Source organism: Symphalangus syndactylus, chromosome 13 (genome assembly GCF_028878055.3).
Source record: "Symphalangus syndactylus isolate Jambi chromosome 13, NHGRI_mSymSyn1-v2.1_pri, whole genome shotgun sequence".
Taxonomy (NCBI): domain Eukaryota; kingdom Metazoa; phylum Chordata; class Mammalia; order Primates; family Hylobatidae; genus Symphalangus; species Symphalangus syndactylus.
The window spans coordinates 46,232,213-46,253,657 of NC_072435.2; the positions used below are offsets into that span (position 1 = coordinate 46,232,213).

At 47.1% G+C, this 21,445-nt stretch overlaps 1 protein-coding gene and 1 long non-coding RNA gene across 4 annotated transcripts in view; one reads left to right on the plus strand and one right to left on the minus strand.

The window, feature by feature from the left end:
• The window catches only part of LOC129459389 (zinc finger protein 93-like), a 116,362-nt gene that overhangs the window by 72,427 nt on the left and 22,490 nt on the right, over nucleotides 1–21,445 (plus strand). The window contains exon 1 of one of the 3 annotated variants that reach the window (XM_063616234.1): nucleotides 7,969–8,152. The exons of 1 other annotated variant lie outside the window; for it this stretch is intronic. In XM_063616234.1, the coding sequence (XP_063472304.1) occupies nucleotides 8,150–8,152 (3 nt within the window). In that variant the 5' untranslated portion in view covers nucleotides 7,969–8,149. Of the gene's footprint in view, nucleotides 1–7,968; nucleotides 8,153–21,445 lie in introns of those variants that run through there. One more of the 3 variants, XM_055236095.2, reaches the window with a different exon arrangement.
• LOC134732312 (uncharacterized) lies at nucleotides 1,708–8,013 on the minus strand. Its single transcript, XR_010115346.1, has 3 exons — nucleotides 7,725–8,013; nucleotides 5,981–6,122; nucleotides 1,708–1,815 (listed from the first exon to the last, which is right to left on the minus strand). It is a non-coding gene; the product is annotated as an uncharacterized lncRNA (long non-coding RNA).

Genomic DNA, 21,445 nt, shown 5'->3' on the forward strand with positions numbered 1-21,445 from the left:
ATGGGGGTCCCAACAGCAACAAACTTTTCATGAGTTAAAAGAGAAACTCATGTCGGCCCCAGCCCTGGGGCTGCCTGACCTGACAAAGCCATTTACACTATATGGGTCAGAGAGAGAAAAGATGGTGGTTGGAGTTTTGACCCAGACCATGGGGTCCTGGCTAAGGCCAGTGGCCCACCTCTCTAAACAACTAGACGGGGTTTCTAAAGGTTGGCCACCATGTTTGAAGGCCTTGGCAGCAACTGGCCTGCTGGCACAAGAAGTGGATAAGCTGACTCAGGCAAAACCTGAACATAAAGGCCCCCCCATGATGTGGTGACTTTCATGCATACCAAAGGACATCGTTGGCTAATGAATGCTAGACTAACTAGGTACCAAACTTGCTCTGTGGAAATCCCCACATAACCATTGAAGTTTGCAATGACTTGAACCCTGCCACCTTACTCCCAGGATCAGAGAGCCCAGTTGAACATAACTGTGTAGAGGTGTTGGACTCAGTTTATTCTAGCAGGCCCAACCTCCAAGACCATCCTTAAACATCAGTAGACTGTGAGTGGTACATGGATGGGAGCAGCTTCGCCAACCCCTGCAAAGTGACTCTGAAAAAGACGACAAGCCCTGCATCAGTCACACCCGGAAGCTGACTGGTCCACACACGGCTGAAGCATGAGAAAACTCATTGCGGGACTCATTTTCCTTAAAATTTGGACTTGTACAGTAAGGACTTCAACTGACCTTTCTCAGACTGAGGACTGTTCCTGGTGTATACATCAAGTACTGAGGTAGGACAAAAGGTTGCTATGGTCCTATTATTATTATGATTTTTTTGAGTTCCCTTAGTATTTATTGATCATTCTTGGGTGTTTCTTGGAGATGGGGGATGTGGCAGGGTCATAGAATAATAGTGGAGAGAAAGTCAGCAGATAAACACGTGAACAAAGGTCTTTGGCTTTCCTAGGCAGAGGTCCCTGCAGCCTTCCGCAGTGTTTGTGTCCCTGGGTACTTGAGATTAGGGAGTGGTGATGACTCTTAACAAGCATGCTGCCTTCAAGCATCTGTTTAACAAAGCACATCTTGCACAGCCCTTAATCCATTTAACCCTGAGTTGGCACAGCACATGTTTCAGAGAGCACGGGGTTGGGGGTAAGGTTATAGATTAACAGCATCCCAAGGCAGAAGAATTTTTCTTAGTACAGAACAAAATGGAGTCTCCTATGTCTACTTCTTTCTACACAGACATAGTAACAGTCTGATCTCTCTTTCTTTTCCCTTCATTTTCCCCTTTTCTTTTTCGACAAAACCGCCATCGTCATCATGGCCCATTCTCGATGGTCGCTGTCTCTTCGGAGCTGTTGGGTACACCTGCAGAAAGGCTGTCACTTCATACTTGGAAGGTTGCACAGCAGCCAGGCAGAGGCGCTCCTCACTTCCCAGACGGGGTGGCAGCCGGGCAGAGACGCTCCTCACTTCCCAGATGATGGGCGGCCGGGCAGAGGCGCTCCTCACTTCCCAGACGGGGCTGCCAGGCAGAGGCGCTCCTCACTTCCCAGATGCGGTGGCCGGGCAGAGGCGCTCCTCACTTCCCAGACGATGGGTGTCCAGGCAGAGATGCTCCTCACTTCCTGAACCGGGTGGCAGCTGGGCAGAGGCGCTCCTCACTTCCCAGACAATGGGCAGCCAGGCGGAGATGCTCCTCACTTCCTAGATGGGGTGGCGGCCGGGCAGAGGCTGTAATCTTAGCACTTTGGGAGGCCAAGGCAGGTGGCTGGGAGGTGGAGGTTGTAGCGAGCTGAGATCACGCCATTGCACTCCAGCCTGAGCAACATTGAACATTGAGTGAGACTCCGTCTGTAATCCCAGCACTTCGGGAGGCCAAGGCGGGCAGATCACTCGAGGTCAGGAGTTGGAGACCAGCCTGGCCAACACGGCGAAACCCTGTCTCCACCAAAATACAAAAACCAACCACGCATGGCGGTGCGCACCTGCAATCCCAGGCACCCGGCAGGCTGAGGCAGGAGAATCACGGGAGCCCGAGGCAGGGAAGTTGCAGTGAGCCGAGATCACGCCACTACACTGCAGCCTGAGCAACAGAGGGAGACCGTCTCAACAAAAAGAAAGGAAAGAAAGAAAGAAAGGAACGAAGGAAGGAAGGACGGTCCTATTATTTTATAGTTATTATAAGTGTACTGGAACTCTAAAAAGAACTTGTTTGTATAATGTTATTCTATACAAGGTATGTAGCCCAGGAAATGACCAACCTGATGTGTGTTATGACCCATCTGAACCTCCCATGACCACAGTTTTTTAAGTAAGATTAAGGACTGAGGACTTGTTGGGGCTCATAATTGATATGAGTAAAGTGTTAGCCAAAACAGAAGAAAAAGGGGTGCCCAAACAAGTCACCTTAAAATTTGATGCCTGTGCTGTCATTAATAGTAATAAGTTAGGAATAAGGTGTGATTCTCTTAATTAGAAAAAAGGCTATATGGCAGAAAATAAATACAACTGTCATAAATTACAACTGTGTGGAAATAAATGTAAATACTGGTCTTGTGTCATTTAGGCCACTTGGATAAAAAAAAAAAAATGAAAAAATCCAGCCCACCTTCAGAAAGGAAAAAATGGCCCTTCCTGTACTAAGGGACAATGTAACCCCTTAGAGCTAGTAATAACCAATTGCCTTGATCCTCGCTAGAAAAAAAGAGGAGCATGTGACCTTAGGAATTGACGGGGCCAGACTGGATCTTCGAGTAAATATCTTGGTTCGAGGAGAAGTTGACAAAGGCTCTCCTGAGCCAGTGTTTCAAACTTTCTATGATGAACTAAATGTGCCAGTACCAGAAATTCCAGGAAAAACAAGAAGTTTGTTTTTGCAATTAGCCAAGCATGTAGCCCAGTCTCTCAATGTCACTTCATGTTATGTATGTGGAGAAGCTGTAATAAGAGATCAATGGCCATGGGAAGCCCGAGAATTAGTACCAACAGCTCCTAATGAATCTTGGCTCAAAAGAATCACCCTGATAATTTCTGATCCTAAAAGCCTCAATTATTAAACAATATTGCATAGCTAGAGAAGGAAAAGAATTCACTCACCCCGTAGAATGACTTAGTTGTTGGAGACAGAAATGGTATAATGGTACCACAAAAACAATCACTTGATGGAGTTCAAATCACACAGAGAGAAAATTTAGTAAATTCCCAAAGTTGCAAACTGTGTGGACCCACCTGGAGTCCCACTGGGACTGGACAGCCCCCACTGGATTATACTGGATATGTAGGCATAGAGCTTATGCCAAATTACTGACCAGTAGGCAGGTAGTTGTGTTATTGGCACTATTAAACCATCTTTCTTCCTACTGCCCATAAAAACAGGCAAACTCCTTGGCTTCCCTGTCTATGCTTTCCGCGAAAAGAGAATCATAGCTATAGGAAATTGAAAAAATGATAAATGGCCCCCTGAGAGACTCATACAATATTATAGGCCTGCTACTTAGGCACAAGATGGCTCATGGGGATATCAGACCCCCATTTACATGATCAACCGAATCATATGGTTACAAGCTGTCTTAAAAATAATCACTAATAAAACTGGAAGAGCCTTGACTATTCTGGCCTGGCAAGAAACTCAGATAAGAAATGCTGTATATCAAAATAGATTAGCTCTCGAGTGCTTGCTAGCAGCTGAAGGAGAGGTCTGTAGGAAATTTAACCTTACTAATTGCTGCCTACACATAGATAATCAAGGGCAAGTTGTTGAAGACATAGTTAGAGATATGACAAAACTGGCACATGTGCCCATGCAAGTGTGGCATGGATTTGATCCTGGGACATGTTTAGAAAATGGTTCCCAGCGCTAAGAGGACTTAAAACTCTTATAATAAAAGTTACAATAGTAATAGGAACCTGCTTACTGCTCCCTTGTTTGCTACCTGTACTTCTTCAAATGATAAAAAGCTTCATTGCTACCTTAGTTCACCAAAATGCTTCAGCACAAGTGTAACATTTGTATCACTATCAATCTATCTTGCAAGAAAACATAGGTAGTAAAAATAAAAGTGAGAACTCCCACTATTGAGTGAGAGTCTCAAAGTGGGGGAATAAGGGAGGAGACCACCCCTCATATTGTCTTATGCCCAATTTCTGCCTCCAAAGAAAGAAAAAGTAAAAACTAAAAAGCAGAAATGAAATCCACAAGCAGACAGCCCGGCGCCACACCCTGGGCCTGGTAGTTAAAGATCAACCCCTGACCTAATCAGTTATGTTATCTATAGATTACAGACATATAGAAATGCACTGTGAAAATCCCTATCCTGTTTTGTTCTGATCTAATTACCAGTGCATGCAGCCCCGAGTCATGTACCCCCTGCTTGCTCAATCAATCACGACCCTCTCACACGCATCCCCTTAGAGTTGTGAACTCTTAAAAGGGACAGGAATTGCTCACTTGGGGAGCTCAGCTCTTGAGACAGGAGTCTTGCCGATGCCCCTGGCCAAATAAACCCCTTCCTTCTTTAACTCGGTGTCTGAGGAGTTTTGTCTGTGGCTCGTCCTGCTACACCCTCTCCAGAATCATGGGCCATAGTTCCAGGGGAGAACCCTACCAAACTAAAGCTAAGAAAAGTTTACTTATCTTCCATCTGTTCTGTTACTCCTTCTCCTTTTCCCCCTTCTATTGCTAATCCTCTCGTTATTAATGTAACTAGGTTGGGCTCACCCTAAACTATTCCCGTTAGTGCTTGCCTCATTATGCCTTGTGAATATCTCCAGAGTCAAAAACAGCTCTCAGCCTCAGAGAAATATCTCTGTCACTTTTGGACAAGAGGCTCCCCCTAACACGACTCCTGTTCTTTAACAAATGTGAAAAAAAAAAAACAGGCCTGCCACAGCTGGAATGATGTTTTATAAACAACCGAATATCAGGGCTGGACCTCATCAACAAGTGGTTGTATGTCCTTAAAGCCATATATTTGCTTTGCTAAAGGAAACACTCCTTCCAATTGCCAGTTTAACCAATGTAATCGGTGCAAATTTCTATTCTCACCTCAACTTCTACGGATCCTAACCCCACTTTGATTTGAGCTGCTTCTATGGCATAAGACCCAACTTGGCTGGCACAAATCTCAAAGGGTCTTTCAAAATGCGTTTAATCATCCCTCATGTTCTTCGCTTCCTTCCCTCTCTTCTCCTAAGCTCGTTTCTAACCAGACTGTCGTATCTTCTATGCCCAGTGATAAGGCTAAAATAGATATCGTAAAAGTAACTAATTTAAGGCAAACTTTAACAATTAAAACAAGATACCAAGATACAAATGCCTGGTTAAAATGGATCAGATATTCTGTGCACACATTAAGCAAAAGCAATTGTTTTTTTTTTTTTTTTTTTTTGAGACGGAGTCTCACTCTGTCGCCCGGGCTGGAGTGCAGTGGCACGATCTCGGCTCACTGCAAGCTCCGCCTCCCGGGTTCACGCCATTCTCCTGCCTCAGCCTCTCCGAGTAGCTGGGACTACAGGCGCCCGCCACCACGCCCGGCTAATTTTTTGTATTTTTAGTAGAGACGGGGTTTCACCATGGTCTCGATCTCCTGACCTCGTGATCCGCCCGCCTCGGCCTCCCAAAGTGCTGGGATTACAAGCGTGAGCCACCGCGCCCGGCAAGCAAAAGCAATTGTTATGCTTGTGCATATGGCCAGCCAGAGGCCCAAATTGTCCCTTTCCCACTCAGATGGTCTTCTAGTTGACCAGGCATAAACTGTATAGTAGCTCTTTTCCAAGACCCCACAGCCTAGGGTAATAAATCCTGCTGAGCTCTCTTTCTGCTATTTCTTAAAGTCCAACACCCTGTGGGCCAGGCCCCAAGAGCCATCCAGCCTCCATCTCCTAGTGTCAATTTTACCTCGTGTCTCTCACGACAAGGGGAAAACTTGGCGTTTCTTGGAGACCGAATGGGATACAGTGAGCTTAAGCCTTTCCAAGATCTTACCAGTAAGTCTGCCCTTGTTCATCTTCGAGCAAATATATGGTGGTATTGTGGTGGACCATTACTGGACACTCTGCCAAGTAACTGGAACGGTACTTGCACTGTTGTCCAGTTGGCTATCCCTTTCACTCTGGCATTTCATCAACTAGAAAAAGAAAAACCACAACACCGTAAACTAAGAGAAGCGCCTTATGGGTCTTTTGACTTTCAAGTTTATTTAGACACAACTGGAGTCCCATGGGGGGTACCTGATGAATTCAAAGCCCAAGATCAAATAGCTGCAGGATTTAAATCAGTGTTTCCACGAGTAACTATTAATAAAAATGTAGATTAGATAGATAAATCACATCTATTATAATCAATATTGGTTTATTAATTACACCAGAAATGCTGTCAAAGAAATAGCCAACCAATTAAGGCCTACTAGCCAGATAACTTAGAAAACCAAAATGGCCCTGGACATAATATTAGCTGAAAAAGGTGGAATTTGTGTTATGATTAAAACTCAATGTTGTACCTTCATCCCAAACAATACTGCCCCCAATGGGAACATAACGAGGGCCTTACACGAACTTACCACTTTATCCAATGAATTAGCTAAAAATTCTGGCGTCAATAACACGTTTTCAGAATGGCTAGAGAGGTGATTCAGTAAATGAAAAAAAACATAGCCTTAATTCTTACTTCTCTTACAGTTGTAATAGGTGTACTAATTCTTGTTGGGTGTTGTGTCATACCATGCATCCGTGGGCTAGTACAAAGACTTATAAAAACAACACTTACGAAAACCTCCCTTAGTTCTCCTCCACCTTATTCAGATAAACTTTTCCTTTTACAAGGTCAAGTCAAACAACAAAGCAAAGGTATGTTTAAAAAGTTTTAAAAAGCGTGCGGTCGCGGTGGCTCACTCCTGTAATCCCAGCACTTTGAGAGGCTGATGAGGGCGGATCACCGGAGGTCACAACTTAGAGACCAGCCTGACAAATATGAAGAAGCCCCATCTATACTAAAGATACAAAATTAGCTGGTCATGGTGGCACACGCCTGTACTCCCAGCTACTCGGGAGGCTGAGACAGGAGAATTGCTTGAACCTGGGAGGCAAATGTTGTAGTGAGCCAACATCGTGCCATTGCACTCCAGCCTAGGCAACAAGAGCAAAACTCCATCGCAAAAAAAAAATTTTTTTTTATTATAAAAATTAAAACGGGGAAATTGTAAAATACAATAAAATTCCTCTTCAAAGGTTTAGTCTTAATTTTCTTGTTCTTTGTTCTCAAACTCAACTTTCTTGTTCTTCATGCCTCCTTGCCCCTAGTTACTGCAACAACCTTCCTTCCCGACAGCTCTAATCAATAACTCACATCTGTTCCCTTGATTACTCACTCTGCACCCTTTCCACCCTTCAAAACCACACGTCCCACCACTGTGACTTATACATGCCCCTTCCCTTCCTTATTTGGAAAAATATTTACAAATAGCCAATCGGGTCAGTTTAGATTGTGCGGTCCGACCCCAGCCCATGGGGGAGTAACACAGAGGTAGAGACTTTACGTTAAAAATAAAAACCCCCTTCCCTCCTTTGTTCAGGGTGCTCTTGCGATCGTGATTAATGCAAACAAAAACCTTCTGCAGAAGTAAATTGCCTTACTAAAAAAACTTTTGCCTGAGTACTGGTTTCACTTTGCGACACCGAACACTTTACTTCCAACAGTATTATTAATATGACAACAAAATACTTCTGTTCACCTTTTCAATACATTCAAAAAGAGAGAGTAAAAAAGAGATAGCATGTTCCCCTGCTCTGGGGTGGACGTGGCTCAGCTCAGGGAGGACGCCCTGACTGAAAAGGCTGCAGCTTAGACTGTTACTCTTCTTCACTCAGCCCGGCATCTGATCTCATCTTCCGTCACTCAGGTCCTGAGGGGGCGGGGCCTTAAGCATTATCCAATCAGGGACGCTGGGCTAGAAACGTCCAATCAGGCACACAGCCGGAAAGAACAGGGCGGCTTCTGGTTTGGCGGGTCCTTTGTCTCTCGGTGCACCTGGAGCTCCAAGTCTCCTCTTCGCTACTCTGTGTCCTGTGCTTCTACAGGCCCAGCCTCTGTGGCCCTGTTACCTGCAGGTATTGGGAGATCCACAGCTAAGACACCAGGACCCCTGGAAGCCTAGAAATGGTGAGAGCGCCGGTCCCACATCCCAAGCGAGGGGGAGGGGCTGGTTGGAACCGGCGGAAAGTGATGGTGGCGGGACTCAGGTATCCCCGTAGTCAGCTCCACAATCTGCGCCGGAGTTCTCCTTGCCCAGCTCGGCCTCAGTTCCCTTCAGCCATAAGATGGCGGCTGCGCTAATAGCGCAGCCCCCAGGCGTCCTGTCTCTTCACTGCGCGGTGACTGTGCCCTGGCCTGGAGCCCTCCCTGGGCAGCTCCGCACCCGCAGCGGCGCTTCTCTCCCAGATTGCGCAGAGACCACGGGAGAGTCGTCAGGGGAGAATCCTGACTTGGAGTGTGGGTTCACGAATGGGAAGAGCTTTAGTGCATTGGGTTCACAGTTTCTCTTTTCTCCTATTAAGAATTTATGGAGCTGGGCAAGGTGGCTCACTCCTGTAATCCCAGCACTTTGGGAGGCCGAGGCGGGCGGATCACTTGAGGAGTTGTTAGGGCAACTAAGTTCCTCTTCAAAGACTCAACTTCCTGGGTATAAGTTGTAAAAATTGTAAATCAACCCTACCTCTTCTTCTTCCCCATTCTCCTTTTCTCAAAACATCGCGCGTTTACCCTATTTGGAAAAAGTTTGTGTCTAGCCCAACCGGGATCAGCTTAGATTGTGCGGTCGGACCCCAGCCAATATGGGAAGGACACAAAAACCGGAACTGCGTTAGGGTTAAATTCCCCTTCCTGGCCCAGCGCAGTGGCTGATGCCTGTAATCCCAGCACTTTGTGAGGCCGTGGCGGGTGGATCAAAAGGTCAGGAGTTCTAGGCCAGCCTGGCCAACATGGTGAAACCCCGTCTCTACTAAAAATACAAAAATTAGCCGGGGTTGGTGGCAGGCGCCTGTAATCCCAGCTACTTGGGAGGCTGAGGCACAAGAATTGCTTGAACCTGGGAGGTGAGGTGCAGTGAGCCGAGATCTTGCCATTGTACTCCAGCCTTGGTGACAGAGTGAGACTCCGTCTAAAAAAAGAAAATAGACATCTTAAAATTTCCTTCCCTTATGTAAACACTGTGTTTGAGTAATTTCACGGATTTTTCAAACACTGAGTTTCAAAAACCAAGTGAATAAATCTGACATGAAAAAGCTTGAACCTAGTGACTCCAAGCTAAGGCTAATATTAAGCCTAAAACAGAAGGTTTTTTTTTTTTTTTTTTTTTTTTTTTTGACAGTTTTGCGTTTTGCTCTTGTTGCCCAGGTGGAGTACAGTGGCGCGATCATGGCTCACTGAAATCTCCACCTCCTGGGTTCAAGCGATTCTCCTGCCTCAGCCTCTCAAGTAGCTGGGATTACAGGCATGCACCATCATGCCTGGCTAATTTTGTGTTTTTAGTAGAGACGGGTTTTCTCCATGTTGGTCAGGCTGGTCTCGAACTCCCGACCTCAGGTGATCTGCCTGCTTTGGCCTCCCGAAGTGCTAGGATTACAGGCAGGAGCCACAGGGCCCAGCCAACAGGAGTTTATAAAGTCCTATTTAGCTTTTTCTGGGGAGTTTCCCCTGCAGATGTCCCAGCCTATTCACCGCAGCCATGGAAGGAGGCGTTATTCTGATAAAAGCTACAGAGCCCAGAAAGCTGGGGCCCCACAAGCAGATGCAGTTAAGGTTAAGATGAAAGAAAGCTGGGAGGATCTTTTTTTTTCTCTTTTTTTTTTTTTGAGACAGAGTCTCGCTCTGTCGCCCAGGCTGGGGTGCAGTGGCTCGATCTCGACTCACTGCAAGCTCCGCCTCCTGGGTTCACGCCATTCTCCTGCCTCAGCCTCCCGAGTAGCTGGGACTACAGACACCCACCACCACGCCCGGCTAATTTAAAAAAATTTTTTTAGTAGAGACAGGGTTTCACCATGTGAGCCAGGATGGTCTCGATCTCATGACCTCATGATCCACCCGCCTCGGCCTCCCAAAGTGCTGGGATTACAGGCGTGAGCCACCGCGCCCGGCCTTTGGGAGGATCTTACTGATGATGAAGTTGTTATTGTTTTGAGGAACATTTTAGACTTTGTAAAATAAAAACGTTAATTTATGTAAAAAATGAATTTCAAAAAAGTGTTAGAACAGGAGGAAGTACCAACTAACTATAAGATCTTTATGGCTTGCAAAAATGTAGGCAGAAAAGGGCTTTTCTCCCTAGGGAGGAGCAAACAAGATTAGAAAGGAGGTGGGAAGGGAATGGCAAATGGAGGGTGAAAAAGTCAGATTTTACATCAGAGAATGTCTCACCCTGAAATCACCATGTTCTTAGGAGGGATGTAAAGTGGGGCTATATGTTGACTCAGAGTGAGGGTAGCTCAAAGTTCAGGAGCCTGAGGGAGGGAGATAAACCTAAGTAAAGTTTGATGAGGAAATATTTTATTTTAGGCCTAGCCCTGTGGGTTATGCCTGTAATCCCAGCACTTTGGGAGGCCAAGGGGGGCAGGTCACGAGGTCAGGAGATGGAGACCATTCTGGCCAACGTGGTGAAACTCCATCGTTACTAGAAATACAAAAATTAACTCGGCGTGTTGGCGCGCACCTGTATTCCCAGCTACTCGGGAGGCTGAGGCAGGAGAATCGCTAGAACCCGAGAAGCAGAGGTTGCAGTGAGCCAGATAAAGCCACGGCACTCCAGCCTGGCGACAGAGTGAGACTCTGTCTGAAAACAAACAAACAAAAAAATATTTCAGGCCAGGCACGGTGGCTCACGCCTGTAATCCAAGCACTTAGGGAGGCAGAGGCAGGCAGCTCACCTGAGGTTAGGAGTTCAAGACCAGCCTGGCCAACATGGTGGAACCCTGCGTCTACTACAAATACAAAAACTAGGCGGGTGCTTGTAATCCTAGAAACTTGGGAGGCTGAGGCAGGAGAATTGCTTGAACCCTGCAGGCAGAGGTTGCAGTGAACTGAGATTGTGCTGCTGCACTCCAGCCTGGGCAACAGAGTGAGATTCTGGCACACACACACACACACACACACACAAAAAGGAAATATTTTGACCACTGAAGACAAATTTGGCTGATTTTTTTTTTTTTAATGAGAAATAGGAGAAAATGTGCAGAATGTGTGTCTGGCTGTGTGATAGGTAAGAAAAGAGAGCACTAAGTCATAAGGGAAAGAGTGTTTTTCTATAAACTGTTTCTGGAGCACACAAAGGATGGAGAATTGTATTAATCACAAATATTTTCCAGGATTATCTATGTGTTTCATCTTTCCCCATCTCTTTTCTTTGTTCTATGCGTTTCTTCCATTTGGCTTTTCCTGGGCTGCATCTTATATATGAAACCGGTAAACATAACTACAGTGTTTTGCTGAGTTCTGTGAGTAGCTCTACCAAATTATTGAACTTCATGGAGGTGATAGGAGTCCTCAATTTTTAAACAGTAGCTCAGAAGCATAGATGGGCCCATGGGGTTTGTGGCTGGCATCTGCAGTGAGGACAGTGTTGTGGGACTGAGCCCTGAATCAGGGTCTGTGCTGACTGTGTGTGGTGTCAGAATTCAAATGTTAAGACAATGAGTTGGTGTTGGAGAATTGTTCGATGTTCAGCAAACTACAGATTTGGTGCCAGAAAAAAGATATCATGGAGGCCTGGCCTGGAATAAAACCCTGGGTGTTTAGGAATGGGAGGCTCTGCTCTCCTGTACACAGGCTGTCACACTGCCCATTGTCCTGCAATTCCAGGTCTTCTCCCAGGGTGACAGAGGACTGAAAACTAAGAGAAAAGGAGCTCTGATGACAGACTCCCTTTTCTCACAGCTGCCACCACAGGATTCCCACCCACTCACAAAAACACACACACTAGACATTGACATGTCCACACTTCTCCCAGAACTACGCACTACCCTCAGGAACCTCACCGTGGCATTTTTGGTCTGTGTTTTTTTCGAAGAACCCACAAGTGTCTACAAGTCCCCTGGCATATCTCAACCCCCAGACACTGAATCTGCAGCAGCAACCTGTTTTCTCCACCAATCTAGGGTCTGGACCACCTGTTCATAATCCTTTCACCTACATTGCGCTCTCTCCCACTCAGGGATTTTTTTTTTCTTTTAGCTTTTATTTTTGGTTTGGGGTACACATGTGGGTTTGTTATACAGCTGAAATTATGTTATGGGGATTTGGTGTGCAGATTATTTTTTCACTGTGGTACTAAGCATAGCACCAAACAGGTATATTTTCTGATCCTCTTACTCCTCCCACCCTCCACCCTCAACTAGGCCTCAGTGTCTGTTGTTTTTCTCTTTGTGTTTATGTGTTCTTATTACTTAGCTGTCCCTTGTAAATAACAACATGCATTTGGTTTTCTATTTCTGCATTAGTTTTCTAAGAATAATGGTCTCCAGCTTCATCAATGTTATTGCAAAGAACATGATCTTTTTTTTTTTTTTAAATAGCCACAGAGTATTCCATGATGTTTATGTACCATATTTTGTTTTTACTAAATCTTTTATTTTTGGAGACAGGGTCTCACTTATGACCCAGGCTAGAGTGCCATGGCATGATATTGGCTTACTTTAGCCTCAGCCTCCCAGGCTCAATGAATTGTCTCCTACCTCATCCTCCCAAGTAGCTGAAACTACACATATGTATTACCACACCTGGCCAATTTTTTTTTTTTTTTTTTTTTTTTTCCGTGGAGACAGAATTTTGCCATGTTGCCAGGCTGGTCTCAAACTTCTGAGCTCAGGCAATCCACCAAGCCTCAGCCTCCCAAAGTGCTAGGATTACAGGCATGAGCCACCACATCTGACCATACCGTATTTTCTTTATTCAGTCTACCATTGACAGGCATTTATGGCCTGTCCATGTCTTTGCTATTGTGAATAGTGCTGCAGTGAACATGCATGTGGCTGTGTCTTTATAATATAATAATTTATATTTCTTTGGGTATTTCATGTGCGTCTGTGTGAAGAGACCACCAAACGGGCTTTGTGTGAGCGATAAAAGCTTTTAATCACCTGGGTGCAGGCGGGCTGAGTCTGAAAAGAGAGTCAGCGAAGGGAGATGGGGTGGGGCCGTTTTATAAGATTTGGGTAGGTAAAGGAAAATTACAGTCAAAGGGGGTTTGTTCTCTGGTGGGCAGGAGTGGAGGTCACAAGGTGCTGAGTGGGGGAGGTTTTTGAGCCAGGATGAGCCAGGAAAAGAACTTTCACAAGGTAATGTCATCACTTAAGGCAAGGACCGGCCATTTTCACTTCTTTTGGGTGGAATGTCATCAGTTAAGGCAAGGACCGGCCATTTTCACTTCTTTTGTGATTCTTCAGTTACTTCAGGCCATCTGGGCATATAAGTGCAAGTCACAGGGGATGCGATGGCTTGGCTTGGGCTCAGAGGCCTGACAGGGTATATATACCCAATCATAAGGTTTCTGGGTTAAATGATAATTCTGTTTTTAGTTCTGTGAGGAATCGCCACACTGCTTTTTACAGTTGTTGAACTAATTTACACTCCCACCAGCAGAGTATAAGCATCTCCTTTCTCTGCAACCTTGCCTGTATCTGTTACTTTTTGACTTTTTAAAAATAGCCATTCTGACTGTATGCCTGCTTTTGAAAGGCATCTGTTCATGTTTTTTTTGCCTACTTTTTAATGAGGTTGTTTGGTTTTTCTTGTAAAATTGTTTAAGTTCTTAACAAATTCTGGATATTAGACCTTTGTCAGAGGCAGTTTGCAAATATTTTCTTTTATTTGGTAGATTGTCTGTTTACTCAGTTTCCTTTGCTGTGAAAACCTCTTTAGTTTAAATAGGTCCCATTTGTCAATTTTTGCTTTTGTTACAGTTGCTTTTTGTAGCTTCATCATGAAGTCTTTGCCAGTTTCTGTGTCTAGAATGGTATTTCCTAGTTATTTTTCAGGGTTTCTTTTTTTTTTGAGATGGAGTCTCGCTCTGTCGCCCAGGCTGGAGTGCAGTGGCACGATCTCGGCTCACTGCAAGCTCCACCTCCCGAGTTCACACCATTCTCCTGCCTCAGCCTCCCAAGTAGCTGGGACTACGGGTGCCCGCCACCACGCCCGGCTAATTTTTTTTTGCATTTTTAGTAGAGACGAGGTTTCACCGTGGTCTCGATCTCCTGACCTCGTGATCCGCCCGCCTCGGCCTCCCAAAGTGCTGGGATTACAAGCGTGAGCCACCGTGCCCAGCCTTGGTTTCTTATAATTTTAAGTTTTTCATTTTAGTGTTTAATTTGTCTTGAGTTGATTTTTGTATATGATGTAATGAAGGAGTCCAGTTTCAGTCTTCTACATAGTGCTAGGTAGTTATTTGAGCACCATTTATGAAATAAGTAATTCTTCCCACATTCCTCTCGTCAGCTTTGGCAAAAATCTGATGGTTGTAGGAGGATGGCATTATTTCTGGGCTCTCTATTCTGTTGGTCTTTTGCATTCATGGATTTTTTTATAACATCTTTTTCTCTTCTGCTTTTTCCCCCATAAAGATTCTTTCAAGTGCATCTAGTGTGCAAAATTCAGGTGTCCAAGAGTTCAAAAATTCCTTAAAAAGTTCCAAAAAAAATTTTGCCATTCTCCCTTTTCCTTAGGGATTTAGATTATACGTAGATGTTTTTTCTGCTTTTTAAAACATATCTGTAAATCACATTAACAGCTAAAGTTTTTGTAGTTTTTTTCTGACCCCAGATTGTCTTTATCTAGTACTTCAGATTTATTGATTTGTTTCGGCTTCTGAAAAGTTTATTTTTTCCATTTTTAGTCCTTCAAAATAGACACAGATTTGTTTAGATAAAAGCTCATTTTAAGAGCACACAGAAGCTTAGCACAAAAATAGGATTAAATATAGCAATACCGAATGATAAAGACTAAAAGATGCTAAGTTCCATTGACAGAAACCTGATTATTCAAGTTAATTATCAAATATTTGCAGGCTGAAGTGCTTATACTGCAAAAGCAAAAACAGTTCAGTGTGTAAACTGAACAGTGGAGTCTGTAGTTGTACCTTGCTTTCTATTTATTACTTCAGAACAATTAGCATAGTTATGTGTAGTATTTGCGGACAACCTGCATTCATATAAATTTAACAGTTTTTTTTTTTTTTTTTTGAGACAGAGTCTCACTCTGTTGCTCAGGCTGCAGTACAGTGGCATGATCTCAGCTCACTGCAGCTGCTGCCTCCTGGGTTCAAGTGAGTCTCCTGCCTCAGCCTCCCGAGTAACTGGGATTACAGGCATGCATCACCACACCTGGCTAAGCTTTTGTATTTTTAGCAGAGATGGGGTCTTACCATGTTCGCCAGCTTGATCTTGAACTCCTGACCTCAGGTGATTCACCCACCACAGCCTCCCAAAGTGCTGGAATTACAAGTATGAGCCATAAACAGTATATTCTGCAATAGTATGAATATAAAGCCGCAATACTTATTTTGAATGAATTGCTTAAATGGTTATTTTAATATTGTTATTTATACTTTAGAAATATAAAGTGTTTTAACTGAAGTATAGTTGCAATTTTTTTAAATGCTACATATATTACTACTAGTACATTAAAATATTCATACTTATTTATATCTAATATCCAAAGAAAATTTACTACCAAAGTGTTACAGTAGATGTTAGTCTGACGTGTTTATTACTTTATTCAATAGGGATCATTATGAGTCAACACAATTTTAATATCTTTTGTTTCACTAAATTGGAACGCTGCTATTACAGGACAAAGACAGGTGATGTGGCCACCAAAAACCATAATAGCTCTTCAGTTAACTATGTTACAAGCTCTAATATATTCCACTATATGAACACAGTCAGATTCTGTTTCTTCATGAAACAGTGTTGTTGGAAGTTGACAGATGATTTCCATATAGAACCCCCATTCAATGGCTAGAAAATGAGACAGCAGCAGAGATGGAAAAGAAACTTTATAAAATTTTTCTGAAAATCTGTCCTCTTTCTTCATAATGCTCATGTTTATCATACTGAGAGTAGCTGTGTACTTTGGGTGTTTAGAAATAAATTACTTTTAGGGGCATATTTTCTGGCTGATGATCAATCTTATATATAACCTGAGCTTTTTCTTAAGATCTTTTGAACTTTTTTCTTTCAAAATAATCTTGCTGGCCTGGTGCGGTGGCTCACGCCTCTAATCCCAGCACTTTGGGAGGCCGAGGTGGGTGGATCACCTGAGGTCCAGAGTTCGAGACCAGCCTGACCAACATGGAGAAACCCCTTCTTTACTAAAAATACAAAAATTAGCCAGGGATGGTGGTGCATGCCTGTAATCCCAGCTACTCCAGAGGCTGAGGCAGGAGGATGGCTTGAACCCAGGAGGTGGAGGTTGCTGTGAGCCAAGATCGCACCATTGCACTCTAGCCTGGGCAACAAGAGCGAAACTCCATCTCAAAAAAAAAAAAATCTTGCTGAGATGGAGATTTGGTTTTCTCTCTAATGCTTTGGGTGTCTGTTTCAGAAATCCTATTAGTATCCCATGGTGTCTGAATGAGGTGGGCTGTCACAGTGAGAACTTTTGAAGGTATGTCTATCTGGACTCATGCTGAAAATTCAGAAGTATTTTTTCCATGTCACCATTATAAGTAGAAACTGAGGCTGAAACACTGCTCACATTCCGATTATTGTGAAGGTGAAATTCTATCCACAACGCCTGCAGGCTCTCCTCCTGCAGCTCAGATGTCACTCTCTGATGTGACAGTAGAGTGCTGCTGTGGCAAATGGGGTTCACATAAAATGTGAGCTGTGCTTTCGGCTGTGCCTCAGTGGCAGATGGTAGAGGTCAAGAGAGGACACTAGCAACTAGGAGGAAGTAAACAGGAGTGCTGTAGCCCAGTGCCAGGGAGTACAGAGCCACTGCTCTAAAATGTAAACAGCCAAAAAGAACACTATTCAGCCATTTTTGTAGCAGAGTGAAAGCCTAGCTTCAGCAGGCACCTGGCTTCAAGCTGCTAAACCAACTCCTGTTATGACGATGTGAAAAGTTTATTTGTCATTGAATATAAGCAATTAGTGTACACAGATGGCCTCTTCAATATCCAGGTGAATTTAGGATGAACTATATATGACATGGTGCTGAAAATTCTTCTGCTTGTGGACTAATTATGATGACCATCTTTCTGACTTTGCAGTCTCTTAAGCAGATTGATGATGATGTATGTCACATTCAAGTTTAGTTGTGTAATAAAACAATTTTCTTTCTGTTCTATTATTGTGAAGTTTCTCTAAAAATAGAGAAAATTTTTCTTTTAATTATTGTTTCCACAGAGTGTCTAGAATTACCAGACATGATATAAACACATAAGGTGCCAACCAGAATTTACTGTAGAGGGGACTTTCCCTCTCAGACTTTGAGTCAGCTCACACTTGTGCAGCAAAATGCATGCTGTCCCTTAAATATGCACGTGGAATTTTGTCTCTGCCTATTTGGTATTGATAGTTCCTCTACTGTCACTTCTAGAGAGGCTAGACCCAATTTCTACAAACTTCACAGGGCAGCAATTAATCATTTTACCTTTTTCAGTGACTCTTGTATCTTCAGATCTGAAACTGATTCAGAAACTATGGAGCCCAGAAACCCAATCAGAGTAACATGTGTGCACTAAGTAGACATGTAGACATGAGAATCTCCACTTTCCTCTTCCTCCTCTTGCTAAATTCTCACAAATGTACAGGTAAACACCTGTGGCTACTCCAGTCATTCAGGCCCTAAACTTGAAGCTCCAAATTTTGAATCCAGGTCTTGAGATTTGGGGGGAAAAAAAACTTATCTAAGAAATGCAAGTCCCTTTGGTTATGAAACTCAGACATTAAAATGAAAGTACTGTTATGTCTTTCTCCCCCCTTTGAACTATGTGTTCATCTCTTGAAACTGTTCACTATTGCCACAAGTTAATTATAAATTAAACTAATAATGCCACATTAGACACTATATCCTGTACCCTAAACTATAATAATATATGTAATCAATAATCGATGTTATTTCTGTAAATAAATAAAAACTTCTGACAATCAACTTTGTATCAGCCCACTCTCTGTCCCTGTCATCTTGTCTTTACAAATCATCTTGTAACTGCTGGTAATCAAAATGCAGATTCCAGGCAACTTGAATTTTTGCTCCCAGGTTATAATCCTTAAACTTGACCCAAGTAAACTGTCTACTTATTTTCATGTTCTGTCAGCTTTTTTTTTTTATTAATTTTTTTTTGCATACAAAAACAATAAACATTTTCTAAAAATACATACAAACAAAAAGATGCGTATCAAACATATTAGGAAGGTTGCACATGGGAAGTCGGGGAATAGAAATGGGGGTGGGAGTTAAAATAAATGAGAGAGGGACTTTATATGGATCAGTGATAATAACTCAATCCTCTATTTGACAAAGAAGAGGGAGAAGGAAGAGGAAGAAAAAGAAAGTGGGATAAAGGATCAGAAAGGGAGGAAAATAGAAAAAATTAGAGTATGACTCCAGGGTAGACCTGTTTTGTTGTCACTGAGTTGGTTGGTTGGTTTGTCTGTTGTATTCTTCATGTTTCGCCAAGTTGGCCAGACTGGTCTCGAACTCCTAGTCCGAAGTGATCAACCCGCCTCGCCCCCCAGAGTGCCGGGACCACAGGCGTGAGCCACCACGTCCAGCCCCTACATTGCTTCTGGCCTCCGTGGTAGACCTCCCAGACGGAGCGGCCAGGCAGAGGAGCTCCTCACTTCTACCCAGACACGGGGCGGCCGGGCAGAGGGGCTCCTCACTTCCCAGACGGGGCGGCCAGGCAGAGACGCTCCTCACTTCTTCCCAGACGATAGGTGGCCGGGCAGAGGCGCTCCTCACTTCCCAGACGATGGGTGGCCGGGCAGAGGCGCTCCTCACTTCCCAGACGATGGGTGGCCGGGCAGAGGCACTCCTAACTTCCCAGATGGGGCAGCCGGGCAGAGGCGCTCCTCACTTCCCAGGCGATGGGTGGCCGGGCAGAGGCGCTCCCCACTTCCCAGACGATGGGTGGCCGGGCAGAGGCGCTCCTCACTTCCCAGACGATGGGCGGCCGGGCAGAGGCGCTCCTTATCTCCCAGATGATGGGTGTCCGGGCAGAGGCACTCCTCACTTCCCAGATGGGGCAGCCGGGCAGAGGCGCTCCTCACTTTCCAGACGATGGGTGGCCGGGCAGAGGCGCTCCTCACCTCCCAGACGGGGCGGCCGGGCAGAGGCGCTCCTCACTTCTTCCCGACGGGGCGGCCGGGCAGAGGCGCTCCTCACTTCTTCCCGGACGGGGCGGCCAGGCAGAGGCGCTCCTCGCTTCTTCCCGGACGGGGCGCCCGGGCAGAGGCGCTCCTCATTTCTTCCCGGACGGGGCGGCCGGGCAGAGGCGCTCCTCACTTCCCAGACGGGGCGGCCGGGCAGAGGCGCTCCTCACTTCTTCCCGGACGGGGCGGCCGGGCAGAGGCGCTCCTCACTTCTTCCCGGACGGGGCGCCCGGGCAGAGGCGCTCATTTCTTCCCGGACGAGGCGGCCGGGCAGAGGCGCTCCTCACTTCTTCCCGGACGGGGCGGCCGGGCAGAGGCGCTCCTCACTTCTTCCCGGAAGGGGCGGCCGGGCAGAGGCGCTCCTCACTTCTTCCCGGACGGGGCGGCCGGGCAGAGGCGCTCCTCACTTCTTCCCTGACGGGGCGGCCGGGCAGAGGCGCTCCTCACTTCCCAGACACGGGGCGGCCGGGCAGAGGGGCTCCTCACTTCCCAGACGGGGCGGCCAGGCAGAGACGCTCCTCACTTCTTCCCAGACGATAGGTGGCCGGGCAGAGGCGCTCCTCACTTCCCAGACGATGAGTGGTCGGGCAGAGGCGCTCCCCACTTCCCAGACGATGGGTGGCCGGGCAGAGGCACTCCTCACTTCCCAGACGATGGGCGGCCGGGCAGAGGCGCTCCTTATCTCCCAGACGATGGGTGTCCGGGCAGAGGCACTCCTCACTTCCCAGACGGGGCGGCCGGGCAGAGACGCTCCTCACTTCCCAGACGGGGCGGCCGGGCAGAGGCGCTCCTCACTTCCCAGACGGTGGGTGGCTGGGCAAAGGCGCTCCTCACTTCCCAGACGGTGGGTGGCCGGGCAGAGGCGCTCCTCACTTCCCAGACGATGGGTGGCCGGGCAGAGGCGCTCCTCACTTCTTCCCGGATGGGGCGGCCGGGCAGAGGCGCTCCTCACTTCTTCCCGGATGGGGCGCCCGGGCAGAGGCGCTCCTCATTTCTTCCCGGACGGGGCGGCCGGGCAGAGGCGCTCCTCACTTCCCAGACGGGGCGGCCGGGCAGAGGCGCTCCTCACTTCTTCCCGGACGGGGGCGGCCGGGCAGAGGCACTCCTCACTTCTTCCCGGACGGGGCGGCCGGGCAGAGGCGCTCCTCACTTCTTCCCGGACGGGGCGGCCGGGCAGAGGCGCTCCTCACTTCTTCCCGGGCGGGGCGGCCGGGCAGAGGCGCTCCTCACTTCTTCCCGGACGGGGCGGCCGGGCAGAGGCGCTTCTCACTTCCCAGACGATGGGTGGCTGGGCAGAGGCGCTCCTCACTTCCCAGACGGGGCGGCCGGGCAGAGGCGCTCCTCACTTCCCAGACGGTGGGTGGCCGGGCAGAGGCGCTCCTCACTTCCCATACGGGGCGGCCGGGCAGAGGCGCTCCTCACTTCCCAGACGGTGGGTGGCCGGGCAGAGGCGCTCCTCACTTCCCAGACGGTGGGTGGCCGGACAGAGGCGCTCCTCAGTTCCCAGACGGTGGGTGGCCGGGCAGAGGCGCTCCTCACTTCCCAGACGGTTGGTGGCCGGGCAGAGGGGCTCCTCTCTTCCCAGACGGTGGGTGGCCGGGCAGAGGCGCTCCTCACTTCCCAGACGGTGGGTGGCCGGGCAGAGACGCTCCTCACTTCCCAGACGGGGCGGCCGGGCAGAGGCGCTCCTCACTTCCCAGACGGTGGGTGGCCGGGCAGAGGCGCTCCTCACTTCCCAGACGGTGGGTGGCCGGGCAGAGGCGCTCCTCACTTCCCAGACGGGGCGGCCGGGCAGAGGCTCTCCCCATCTTCCAGATGGGGCGGCGGCCGGGCAGGGGCTGCAATCCCAGCACCCTGGCAGGCCAAGGCAGGCGGCCGGGGGGTAGAGGGTGCGGCGAGGCCAGACCACGCCACCGCACTCCAGCCCGGGCAACACCGAGCACTGGGTGAGCGAGACTCCGTCTGTAGTCCCAGCACCTTGGGAGGCTGAGGCGGGCAGAGCACTCGGCGTCAGGAGCTGGCGACCAGCGTGGCCAAGATGGCGAACGCGTGCCTGCATCCAAAGGAGAAAAGGCAGGCAGCGGTGGCG